We start from the raw sequence: 13,833 nt of genomic DNA, 5'->3' as shown, positions 1-13,833 counted from the left end.
GAAAATTGTTATAGAAATTTTAAATATAAATGTACAACAACAGTAAGTAAAGATAGATCAGAAAGTTTTCACTTTAGGCAGCACTCAATACATAGGTTATAAAGAAAAATGTTTATAATATAAATTTGAAGAGACCTTGACTGCCAATCTTAAAATGAGATACCCAAGTTGAATTTTCACTAAAACATCAGCGCTTCTTTTATGTGTTGAGCTGCAGTTCTCAGTAGGAATTTTGCTAATGTATTTTAATATTCAATAGATTCTCTTTATGGAACATATGGTTACCAGACATACAGAATAGCAAATATTTAATTGTAAGACACATAGAGCCTGGTGATGTGGCTAGCGGATGTAAAAGAAGCTGCTCAATAAAACAGTAAAATATTTTGTCACAGATACCATACCCAGGGACTTTTTTCATGAAGCCATCTTTTTCCTTCTTATAGGATTACAACCACAGCTGCTTGCATGATGGATCTACGCAGATACCCTCTGGATGAACAAAACTGCACACTAGAAATTGAAAGTTGTAAGTTGTGGGAGGGAGAGGGTTGACCACACTGCATCTTTGAACTGAAAATAATTTATTGGTTAAGTAAAGTTTATAATTGGTCTAGAACGGAATTCAGAGCCCTACTATATTCTTATCAATCTGGTTTGTGTATAGAAACTATATAAATGCATTAAATGAAATAAATTGCATAAGTGAGCCACATTTAATTCACATTATTTTGCTGATCCAAGACTATCAAATTTCTGTGAAGGTCTCTTACCTAAAGGAGGGAGTGCTGTGTAATGGTTAGATCAGAGCCCTGAGTCAGAGCTTTTGCCTTCTCCGTCACCTGTTCACCATAGTATCTTATCCTGGGAAAGTCACCTCACCTCAATTTATTCATCTAAAAAGTAACACTAATATTAACATTTGCAAAGCACTTTTAGAATCTCAGATGAAAGACACTATAAAAATGAGGTCCTGGATCCTATATCATTAAAGCCAATGGGAGCTTTGCCATTGTCTTCAATGGGCACAGTTTCAAGCTCTGTAAGATTAAATTCTTCTTCCTCGTATCTTAATATTTCTCTACAGATAGGAGAATCACAAAAAACTCTATGGTGAAATTTATGGAATGGTGCTTGTATACTTGCAATGTTATTAAAGTCAAAATGGAATCCATTGGCTACATAGAGCAAATTATTTCAATATATCTGATTAAAAACTTCCGAAGCAGAATATCTCAAATAGGACATTGCAGCAGTTTCTATGAAACAGTTCCAGTTGTCACATTACAACTTTTGTAAATTAAGTATAGCAGTGTGTTAACCTATTACTGTAACTAGTATTTATTTCTGCTTTTTTGTGAAACTCCCAGTAAGTGTTGTAATACAGTACTGTAACTGGAAACTTCTTTCATAAGCCGCAAAGCTGCACATAATGGTTGGTAGCTCTGCTACTTCAGACTTTGCAGTCCCAGCTCACCATCTTTCTGGCACAAAATGCTGTAATGCTACTTGCTGCTGGGCTCATCTCCCGGTTTGTGATTAAAAAGCCCTGCAGTCAGTACATTTGGAGAACAATTCATCCCTGGACTCTCAATAAGGGGTCACCTTATCTGCAATAACTACTAGCACTGTGAGTTAATATAAATATATAGGATACATAGTAATAGTAATTAAATGAGCTCCCCAGTCCTCTTTGCTAGGGAAGCACTTGAATAATCAAGCCCAGTCATTAGCATTAATGACTAGAGCTGATCAACAAATATAAAAACTTGTTTGTAAAGAGTCTAGGGAATTAGAAACCAGTTTGTGATTTGGTCTGTTCGTACTTCATTATTTACTGTTTGAGAGCCTTCATACAACTGAAGCTTTGTTTGGTTTAAAATTCGCTGTCACGAGCATTCAGTTATGTAGCTGAGATCTGTGTAATCAACAAACAAAAATATTAGAATCAGGTAATAAAGATTAATTCAAATCTAATCAGGAAACAGACAATACCATGTTATTTAAGCAACCAGTGACAAACCTTAACTAGAGAATGTCAGATAATCTACTGAACTCAGTTTCAGTGTGTTTATAATATTTGCTAAGCAGTTTCAAATTGACAAAATCTTTAAAAACTGATCTGTTATGCAAAATTACTGAATACATTGTTTTCAATCAGTAGGTAGACCAGCTCTACTGAAAATTAAGGGAGTGATTTTCAAAAGGCACAAATGGCACTGCAAGACGTAACTCCCTCTGAAAGCCAATGTGTTCAGATACCACAGCGCTGTTTGTGCCTTTGAAAATCCCCCTCAGAAATGTCTAACATTATAATAATTTTCTCCTTGGTGTACTGTCTCAGATATACTAACCTTTTAAAATAATGGATATAGTGTCTCTAAATAAATTTTAAGAACTCAAAATTATAGGCAGTGCACCTGAAAATACAGCTATATGATCAAAAAAGTTTTTAAAAAAATGCCAAAAATTTGGCTCCATAATCTATGTTTTAATTTTGGCAATTAAATAAGCAGCTTGATTTTCAAAAGTGCTGAGCACTCAATTGCTCATATCGACTTCACTGGGAACTGCTGACCTCCCTCGCTTTTCAAAATCAGGGGCTAACAAACAGTCACTTTTTTAAATCTTAGAACAAAGATTTATCCTTTTCATAATCTTATTCCAGTGTTAAGAAAAATCACTAAACAGTCCCAATGGGATTACATGGGAAGTCAGAGAAGAATGTGATTATTGAATTTGAGGGTTGTTGGGAAATCAAATTTCAAACTGCATTAAGCAAGTTGAAATAGCCCGAGTACCAATGAACTGTGGCATTCACCACCATGTAGAAATCTCACACTACATGATTTATCAAGCCACCCATTCCAGACAACTGGAAAGTGTTTCTTCTCAATTTTACACCCTGTTCTACAGTTGCAAGAATTAATACACTTGGGACAGAATTCCGGGGCAACATGGATCATGAAAATCCTCACTGAATAGCCATCACCACCCACTTTGGGATGACAAGCTCCCAATTGTCATTATCTTTCTTTTGCTACCAGAGCTCCCATTGATTTCAGTGGGAGCAGAGTTAGCCTAATGCTGACTGCTTTTGAAAATCCCTTGACTTTTTAAGTATCTCTCACCCAGCCTCACCATCCTGAGAGTTATCATCTACTAACCTTTTAAAATAATGGATATAGTGTCTCTAAATAAATTTTAAGAACTCAAAATTATAGGCAGTGCACCTGAAAATACAGCTATATGATCAAAAAAATTTAAAAAAAAATGCCAAAAATTTGGCTCCATAATCTAGTAACTGATGCTACTGACATATCAGTGTACCCTCCACACGTGTAGGATAGACATGAAAACCAGGTAATTGAATGAAAGAATGCAGATAGCAATATCCCCACTCAGCGCTAGAATGAACCACTAAGTGTACAGCACTCAGTAGCATGTAATTCAAATAGACTTAATGGTCCAGCTCCTCAGCTGACCATTTAAAAATCAGAGGAGCTCACTTAATTTAAACCAGCTGATAATCTGCCTTGTGTTCTTTATTCACCCATTTTAGCATGCTCTCTAAGTGTTGGGCCAACACTGGGCACTAGGTCTCAAACCCCCCTTTAGGCTGACCAAACAGGAGATATGGTAAAAGTCATTTTGGAAACAGGATGAAATATTAAGAGAAGTTTAGGACAGCCTGTGCACTGCTATTTTCCTGACTGAGAATCTAAATTATCCAGCAGCATCCAAAATTAAACAACGGGAAACTTGCATGACAATTAAAAATGTAAAGAACATGATGAGAGATGCAAGATAAACACGTTTAACGTCTAAACACTATGTCTTTAGAGAACTATATTCTCAATTTAGAGGGCTTTTTTTCCCAGGAGCAACAACTACACTGATCTAAATTCATTCATAGATGAAACAAGGTTTGGGGGAGTTCACATACTATATATTTATACAACTGTATTTGCATGAGCTAACGATTACAAACAAAAGCCTTAGACTGCTTTACTAATGGCAGGGTATCAGATCACTATTTCAGATTGGCACTAAAAATAGCATCTGATCCTCACACATGCTATTCACAGATGTTAAATGCCAACAAAGAGAAGGAAATTGAACTTTGTGAATGATTCATGATTTTTTTTTTTTACATGTTCATCTAGTCCCATGATCAGGGAAATTAGTGCTGCTGGATAGCTCCTTAAACAACACTGATTTTGCAGAACTCAGCTGACTGCTAAGAGAAGATGGATGTTTTAGAGTTACGTTCACAGAAGCATCTCACACTGCACCCTGTCACCTCCACATTTTGTTAGTTTTGTCTTACACCTGGATTAATAATTTATATATTAATTGTGGGTCAGATTGTGACTGGGCGCTGCATGTGGGAGTGCACCAGCGGGGAGGATGCTGGAGCAATCCTTTCCCTCCCTTCCATATGTGAAATAGCTACAGCTGCAGCCCATGGTTTCCTGAGCACAGACACCCCAAAGGGTGGGAGTAAAGAGACTGGCCATCCCTCATGTCATCTCAGCCCACTGGTCAGCTGAACTAGCTGGGAGTAAAACAGAACAAATGCTTCACCCTCCTAAGGGTTCCCTGTGTGCCCAGGAGTTCTGGGAGGCATTTTGTCCCTCCTCCCCCGGCTCAATGCTTCCTAGTGCATTCACTGGGGCAATGCAGCTTTGCACCAGCCCCATTTAACCCCACAATCTAGCCTTACCTAGGGAAACTGGAGGTACGTGAATTACTTTCATGCCATTTCAGCAGTGATCTTCCCCCCAGTTTAGAAGCCCCATAGGAATTAGACTGCACAACAAACAACATATTCCTAAACTATCCATAGAAGAGACAAATATATCACAGGGTGTCAATATAAACAGGGCTAGTGAGTCATTCTGTCTCACAGAGGGGTTGGGAGAATTAGCTAATTACAATGCTCCAAAGATGTAAATTGCTATATAAAGGCTAAGAATTCACACTTCCATTATTTACTATTTAGTAAATGCAATATGTTATGGAAAACTGTTACAACAGCTGCACTGGATAGGAACAGAAGTTGACTATGGACCTATTATCTAATCTGGTATCATGCCTCCAGCAGAGCAGAGGAAGAGAAATAGAATTAGCCAGCAGATTATTTTGGTATTTTTATAAAGCTTTTCAAAGTCAGCTTTTTTAAAATTTTCTTACTTGTATCTGTGCAGGCCACTATTTCCATTACTCCATAAACTGCACAGCTACCAGAGAAATGTGCATGTTTAGGCACAGAAAAGATGATTAATTTATGCATGTTTCTGTACCCAGAATTATACGATCTTTTCTCAATTTGTTCACTAAATCCTGAGTTTTTAAAGGCAGAAAGCTGCTCTGAGATGTCGTCATGCCTCAGAGGGTGACAGCCACAATCTTGGCTGACACACAAGAGATTAAATCAGGGACCTCCAGAGCTAAAACCATGAGCTGCCCCAGCATGAGCATAAAGTCAGTGTTCCCTGCTTGGGACAGCAACAACTCATATCCTCTATGGACTGGCACAGAGAGCGACTTGTAACATATACTCAGTAGTGACTTACAAGAGCACTTAGGCAGTGCACACAGCAGCCCCAGCTGCTGCAGTTCACCTTTATCATGCTGCACTGCCAACATATATGACGACCTAGCTCTGCTAGCCAGTGCATAAGGGAGGGCAGGACTAAGGCGGATATCCCAATGCCCTACTTTTTCCACTCTTTGGGGTTTTCGGTCATGGCAGGAGCTTAAGGACCACATTTCTGCCAGCCTGTGTAACACACAAACCTCCTGGGTGTGATGTTCTGTCCTGCCTGGCTGGCAGGCAGGGGCGGCTCCAGGCCCCAGCACGCCAAGCATGTGCTTGGGGCGGCAAGCCACTGGGGGCGCTCTGCTGGTCGCTGCGAGGGCGGCAGGCAGGCTGTCTTCGGCGGCTTGCCTGCGGAGGGTCCGCTGGTCCCGTGGCTTCGGTGGACCTCCCGCAGCGGACCTCCCACATGCCTGCAGGAGGTCCGCTGAAGCCACGGGACCAGCTGACCCTCCACAGGCAAGCCGCCGAAGACAGCCTGCCTGCCGTGCTTGGGGCGGCAAAATGCCTAGAGCCGCCCCTGCTGGCAGAGAGAGAGAGAAAGATTAAGGAGTCTGCTCTACAGCTTTAGCTAACAGCCAGTTGGCTTTTAGCTCATACAGTAGAGGCTCATACACCGAGGTCCCAGGTTCAATCCCACTTGCCAGCGACCAGGGTCTGTCAGTGTTACACCTGCACTCAGCGAAATAAAGGGTGGGGAAAGGGCTCTGCTTCATTTGTATGTCCTACTATATTTCAGCAACACGGCTGAAACATGGCTCACTATTGAAAGACAGACAGGAGTAAACTGTGTGTCTACTCTGCAGAATTATGGACTTGATGCAGAAAATTTGGGGTAAGGTTCTATAGTCTGTGTTATGCAGAAGGTCTGAACTGATGATCAGAATGGTCCCTTCAGACCTTAAAAAGCTGTGACAAATTTAAGGCTGCAGCGTAGTTCAAGAATGCAATTAAAATATGGTTTAGTCTCTTCTACATAACACTGAATTATGTTTTAACCACGTCAGGAGCTTTCTTTTTGTAACCATAATCAATGTGGTAGGATTGAGCAGACCCAATGAAAACTATTCTCCAAACCTAATTAGAAAGGTGTGGGAGGAACAGAGAGTAGTGTTTTAAGCCAGCTACAGCATGAGAAAAGGCATCCCCCATTGAGAAAAAGTCTGTTATTCTCCATTGTTTCTATGTCTATTTCTGTACAAAGTAGAGACAACCATAACACTAAATACATGTAATGCTTGAATGAAACAGCAATCAATTTCAAGTAATATTATAGTGAATCAATGAGATAGTCCACTGGACTCTATAGGTGGTTTGTTGTCAGGAAAGAAGAACCATGTTCATAACTAAACTTTCATTGTCTTTTCTGTTGGCGCACAGTGTTGTGACAGAATGAGATTTGAACAGATTTATCACAGCTCCCCACTTGAAACAAGATTGCATTGATCTGGAATAGGATTGCATTTGAACTACATGGGTGGTAGGAACCTGTGCTTCAGAGTAAAAGGTTTTCTTATTAGAGCCGAAAAACTGTCTTAAATTCAAGCCTTCCTAGATAGGGGGACTTGCTTGTCAGCAGACACAAGAAATTTAGTACTTAAGTGCCTGACGCACCAATCACATCTAGCAGGGTGAACACCCATCCCAAATTGGGCAGGACAGTCCTGAAATGCAGAGTTCAAGTCCCAGTCCTGGGCTGAATGACTCCGGGACAGCAGGTGTCCCAGATTCACTGAAGCTCAGGGATGGTGCCAGCCTCTTCCCAGTGGGGGTGGGATGTGAGGTGGGCCTTAGACCCCCTTGCCACAAGGACCCAGATCCTGCTCCTCCTCTCCTCCAGAGCTGCCCAGGGAGTCCAGGCTGCTGTGTGGAATCCCAGACCCTCCACTTGCCCTGGGCAGTGCAACCCAGGCTTGGGGACACAGGCTGGGGGCTGCTGTCAGGTACCCCAGCCCTGCACCTAGGGAAGGTCAAGAGTCCAGGGCTCCCCACTGTGGCCTGGGCTCACTAGGCAACTCTTACTACAATCCCGCTCCAACTTCCAGCCTGGCTGGGGCCACAGAAGAGGGCGGGGCTTGGGGTTGCCAACTTTCTAATTTCAGAAAACCGAACACAGCCGATATGCATTACTTTGCATTTATTAACACTGAATTTCATCTGTCATTTTGTTGCCCAGTCACCCAGTTTCATGAGATCCTTTTGTAGCTCTTCACAGTCTGCCTGGGACATAACTATCTTGATGAGTTTTGTATCATCTGCAAATTTTGCCACCTCACAGTTTACCCCTTTTTCCAGATCATTTATGAATATGTTGTATAGGATTGGTCCCAGTACAGACCCCTGGGGGACACCACTATTTACCTATTTTCATTCTGAAAATGGACCATTTATTCCTACCCTTTGTTTCCTATCTTTTTAACCAATTACCAGGAGAGGACCTTCCCTCTTATCCCATTTTGCTTAAGAGCCTTTGGTGAGGGACCTTGTCAAAGGCCTTCTGTAAATCTAAGTGCACTATATCCACTGGATCCCCTTGTCCACATGCTTGTTGACCCCCTCAAAGGAACACTAGATGGGAAGGGCTCTGAGTTACTATAGAGAATTCTTTCTCAGGTGTCTGGCTGGTGGGTTTTGCCCGCATGCTCAGGGTTTAACTGATCACCATATTTGGAGTCAGGAAGGAATTTTCCCCCGGTCAGATTGGCAGAGACCCAGGGGGTTTTCTCCTTCCTCTGCAGAAAGAGGTGCAGGTCACTTGCAAGTTTAAATTAGTGTAAATGGTGAATTCTCTATAACTTGAAGTCTTTAAACAATGATTTGAGGACTTCAATAACTCAGCCAGAAGTTAGGGGTCTATGACAGGAGTGGGTGGGCAATGTGCAGGAGGTCCGACTAGATGATCATGATGGTCCTTTCTGGCCTTTAAGTCTATGAGTCTCCTCTCTCCACTTTTGTAACATCATGTCTAATTTACTTTGTATGCTTGTTGGAGCAGCAATCAAGTTTTCTGTTTCTGGAGGTGCCTAGCTCTCCCTTAGGTGCTGATAGAAACTGATAGAAAAGTAATTGAAATAACCATTGTGTTTGCCTTTCATTTGCATATGTAATTTGTAACAAAGCTAAAGGGGTCAGCAGGAAAGCACTGGAGACTGAGACAGACTCTTGCCTCCAATGCAGTTTCTATGCTCTGCTTTAGCGGTGCAAGGGACTGTTAATCTGTCCTAACTAGATAGTTGAGGATTTCTCTGGGCCGCATAGTTGCTGTAACCACAGCATAGGGAGCATGTTGGGAATGCATCCCAGGGAAGGGGTCTGGCCATTTTGCTGCAATGTTCCAGTGTTCCCTGGTTGGCTAACGGCCCCTTGGGACCCATTACCACTCACTAGCATAAATTAGAGTAGCCTCAGGACTGCTCTAACTTACACTGGCCTGAACTGTCTCTTGATGGCCCCAGCGGCAACAAAAGCTGGCACAGAAACCTTTCCATACCAGCTCAGTCAGGCCCAAGAATTAAGATGTTATGGTACATCATAAGGCTAATGCTAGGTTGAGAGGAAAAACAGCCTGTTACTCAGAACTGAAGTTCTGGTGGAGGGAGGGAGGTATGGACTTGAACAAGAGATAAACTGTTCCCCTGAACAAGGGATTAAAGACTGTAATTGGAAATGTATTCTAACTCATTGCACAAGTCCGTTTGTGAATCTTGAGAAAATGGTCCAGCTTCTACTCTTAAATTAGCTTAAAGGATTCCCATTGAATTCATTTGGAGATATACATATGCACCTGAGATCAAAATCCTGCCCAATATTTTTCAGACTGTATTATCTCCAGATGGCATTGTAAGGGTGTTTTAATTATAGTTCCACTGTTCATTAGATACCAAAATGATAGCCGACTATTAAATCGTTGTGAGCTATAGAGTTTTGCCAGAAATACCTAAGTTCTAACATTCACATCCACAAAGATGGCAAAGAAGCCTTACACAATGATGTCACCAGAACTCAGGGTTATTGCTATGTTGCAATAGCTCTTGGCAACTTTTCAGTTGAAAAGGGAAATATTAAATCTCTTTAGTTAGAGGCAGTCAAAATAAGCTCTGAACCTTGTCATTTCACATTTTGGAAGACCAGGCATGCACTGTTTTGAGTTAATACAATCGTTGTGGTATTTTATGGCCTTTAGCACAGTTTATGCATTTCCTGATTTTCTGCCAAGGTGTGAACAGCAGCTTAAAATGTAGATAATCAAAACCCAGGATGAATTTAAAGATTCATATGTCTATTGATTCGGTTCAGGTTGTGAGAGCCAAATCCAACCCCAAATATATCTCGACCCATCTAGTTCCCTCATCTTAAAAATAGATATGACCTTCTCTGCTACCAAAAGGACAAGCCTTCCCCTAAATCCTATTGTTATCTGCAAAGAACTCTACCTAAGAAAATTCAATGTTATTCAAAAGATCCCCTTCCTTCCATGCCCAGCCACCCAGGATCACTTTCTGGACTTGAATTCAAGTTTTAGTGCCAAAGGATCTCACATTCCATTGAAAACCCCATGCAACAGGGGTATTAATTCAAACATTTCACATGCTTCCACATGGGCAGATTTCATGTTAGTCAGGCTAGGGGCATAGGGTGGAATTTGTGCAGAGTTTAAGGATCAGTAAGGAAATCTGGCCCAAGTCCTGCAGCTGTTGGAGCTTCTTTGCATGGCATGCCTGCTCTTCTGTTGGTCTTACAGTCCACCCACTACTCTGATATCTGGTAGTGTAACCCACTGGTAAGCAAGGATCCCATCTTTCTGACCCACAGAAAATATGAGTTATTACAGCCCGCTATTAAGGAACTTTAGCTCAAGCTGTAGCAGCTCATGCTTTTAGCTCTGAAGGCCCCCAGTTCAATCCCATGTTGATAGCCAAGATGGCCACAGTAGCTTGACCAGCTTGGTGGACATGATACCAGTAGTCCCCCGCTCTCTCCCAATATATGGCCACACTCTGCTCCTAACTTCAAAGGGGATAGAAGCCAATGTTTGAAAGTTAACACTGCTCTGAACACCATCAGTCTCTCTAATTGTAATCACTATTATAGGCTGTATAGTAGTGACACCTATTAGGCTAGTAAGGCCTAAAACTTTCCATTATACCCTCTCCTTTTATTGGCTTTTCATTTTGACTTTTCAGTGTGAAATTTTCCTTTAGGTTGAGTTACTAGATAGTATGTTGTGTTCTAAAGAAATCATGACACCTCAACCTCCTGCTCCCCAGTTCACCACTTTACATTTGACCACATCCCTTTAAAAAAAATAAGTCAGATGTGCAATGTCATATGCACATTGTTCATGCAGAAAGACCACTGGTAATATGAGCAGCAGAGCGTACCCAGAACTTACACCCCTCACCTTTAAACTCTCAGCCTTATTTTGCTGGTATTTGGACACATTTCCTCTAAACCACTGCAATGGAGAATAGGACTTTTAATTTTTCTCTACTATAATCTTGCAAAATTTTTCCCACCATTGCTAGCACCAGCTCTGCTCCTCACAGTTAGCAAAATTGAGAACCTACTGTAGATGGGCCACCAGCATTTCATCCATTGTAATCATTAGCCCAGATCTGAACTGGGCTAAATGAAAAAGGTGTTTAAAATGGGGGTGGCTCATACACACAAGGTCTCCCTCATGAAACTGAGGTCAGAACTGAATTTTGATTTATCCTATTATAACAGTAGATGTGATTTGGATCTGGATTTTAATCAGGATCTGATCTTCCCTAATTTTCGGGTCTGGTGCTCTGAATAGGCTTTTCTTTGCTCCTAGTAATTGTAAAAATGCTTGATTAATCTTTAACCGTGGTCACAAAGATCAACTAGATGAAAAAAAGCATTTGAAAACAGAGGTCAAATAGATATATATTAGAATGTGTGGGTCATTGCATCAACACTGAAGTTTTCCTGTTATTTTTATTAATTCTTCATTATAGGTCACCCTTGGGTTAGTAGGACATAGGAAAAGTATCAACCTAAAGGGGAACCTTTTAGTCAAATATAAACATCCGTATTAGGATTAAAATAAAACTGTCTTCTCTATCATGGTCATGGTAACACTAACACTACATGAAAATAGGTTAGGCAGACATATTTTATATTATGACATGAGTAAACATGCAGTGTTGTGCACTGGTTCATAGACTGGATCAATCACCAATCGATCCTGGTCCCACTGAAATCAAAACTCTGTTGATTTAAATGGAATCCAGTTTTGGCCCTAAATACCATAGAACACAGCACAGGTGGACCTGTATTCCCAGTGTCTGCATCACGAAGAATAAAAATAGTCACATCTAAATTTGGAGGAATCTGCCTGGGAACAAAATGAGTGTGCTTAGAAGTAGATCTTAAGCAGTCAGAAGAAATGAATGCTCAAAGGCAAGATGTGTTTACAATATGAGCAGGCAAAACTATGTACCATGCAATATTGACTGAACTACATTAAATGAATGCTAATTAGCTGGACATCTGCAGCCAATGTTGACCTAATGTGCTTACAAATAGGTTTGGTTTAGTTTTGTTTTTAAATTTCTAAAGCATTTGAAGTTGGAAAAACTTCCAGGATTATGGTCCAGCAATGACATAACCACACATTACAAACACCAGTGGAGTATGGCAGTCCAAAATGGGGAATAAAAGATGAACTAAGGGGGCCAATGCTGGGGGAAAGCAATTATTTCTATTGGCTGTATAACATACAAAGAAAGAAAGATTTTGAAACAAGGGATAGAGTCAAAGGGTTAGAACTTTGTCTGGTATAAATTTGTGTCGCTCCACGGAAGTACATATTGAAATCACTGGAGCTATACCAAATTACCAGCTGAGCAGCTGGCTCAAATTTGTAGGAACTACTGGATGAAGATCGCATATATAAGGGCTAATTTTTAAATGTCAAGTGTGCATCTGTGCACAAATATTGTATATACAATTACTTCAGCTACATACATAATATCCAGTTTGTGCAAGCACAGAATGGTAAGTTTTTCTACTGAGAGGCAAAAAATGCATGCCTGATTTGTTTAAAAATAAAAACCCAAAGAAAGCTGTCAATATCACTGCTGTTAATTTTGAGAGAGTAACAATCAAATGTCTTTGAAATAGAAGTTAAATAATGGACAATATCTGCGGAAAGAGTCTCCTCTTCCCACATTTAAATGAATTTAAGTTTTCAGGCATCTTTCGCCTGCTGGATTATGATGATAATTAAATCAAGTCTCTTCACTGATAAGCAGAATTTGAGAACCAACAGGATTTTAGAAATAGAACTTAAAGTTTAAGTAAATTACACACAAAAAAATTGAGGAAATAAAAGCCCTGGAGAACTGGTTAAAAGTCAGCTTAGACAGAGCAATAGTGAAAATGTGGTTTACAAAGGCCAAAGATAAAACTGACAACAATCTAGTTAGCAATGGGTCATATCATGATACTGTATAACACTCCTGTACACAGGGCTGGTGCAACCATTTAGGTGACCTCGGTGGTTGCCTAGGGCGCTGGGATTTTGGTGCAACATTTTCTTTGGCAGTGACCGCGGCGGCCGGATCTTCGGCCGCCGTCGGCATTTAGGAGGAGGGAGTTGGGGCAGGGGAGCATGCGGAGGGCTGCCTGCAGCAAGTAAGCGGGGGGCGGCATGCAGGGGAACTCCCCGCCCCAGCTCACCCCTGCCCCGCCTCCTCCCCGAGCCTGCCGTGGCTACTTCACTTCTCCCGCCTCCCAGGCTTGCAGCGCCAATCAGCTTAGGTGCCACAAGCCTGGGAGGTGGTAGAAGTGAAGCAGCCATGGTGTGCTTGGGGTGCCCATGCGCAGAGCAGGAGTGAGCTGGGGCGGGGGGGGCTGCCTCAGGGCGCAGGGTGGCGGTGGAGAACTGCCGCAAGGGGGGTGCCTCAGGGCGGGGGCACAAGGTGGAAGTTTCACCTAGGGCGCGAAACATCCTTGCACCGGCCCTTCCTGTACATATATGATTGCATTCTTGGAAACAGGAAATTGCAGCAAGTACAATATTTGATGTTTGAATGCATCATTGCAAAGGAAAGAGGAGCCAGTAGAGAAGTTATGTACTGTTGAACAGGGAGAAATTTAAGGGGGAAAAAGAATAGCAAGGAAGTAATTAAGATCATCAAGGTGTCCTATAGTGATCAAAGTGGGCATCCCCCCATACTTGAATACCTTAGAAGATTAGAAAA

At 41.5% G+C, this 13,833-nt stretch overlaps 1 protein-coding gene across 4 annotated transcripts in view; it reads left to right on the top strand.

The window, feature by feature from the left end:
* GABRB1 (gamma-aminobutyric acid type A receptor subunit beta1) overlaps nucleotides 1–13,833 on the top strand; it is a 289,303-nt gene that overhangs the window by 242,514 nt on the left and 32,956 nt on the right. For all 4 annotated transcript variants that reach the window (XR_007773567.1, XR_007773566.1, XM_050947727.1 and 1 more), the window contains one exon: nucleotides 447–529. Coding sequence is in view for 2 of the 4 variants with exons in the window: in XM_050947727.1 (XP_050803684.1) it covers nucleotides 447–529 (83 nt within the window). In the remaining 2 variants the exon portion in view is untranslated. The remainder of the gene's footprint in view (nucleotides 1–446; nucleotides 530–13,833) is intronic.

Source organism: Gopherus flavomarginatus, chromosome 3 (assembly GCF_025201925.1).
Source record: "Gopherus flavomarginatus isolate rGopFla2 chromosome 3, rGopFla2.mat.asm, whole genome shotgun sequence".
NCBI classification, from domain to species: Eukaryota; Metazoa; Chordata; order Testudines; family Testudinidae; genus Gopherus; species Gopherus flavomarginatus.
The sequence above is the reverse complement of the archived record's forward strand: the minus strand, read 5'-3'. Positions and strand labels throughout refer to the sequence as shown.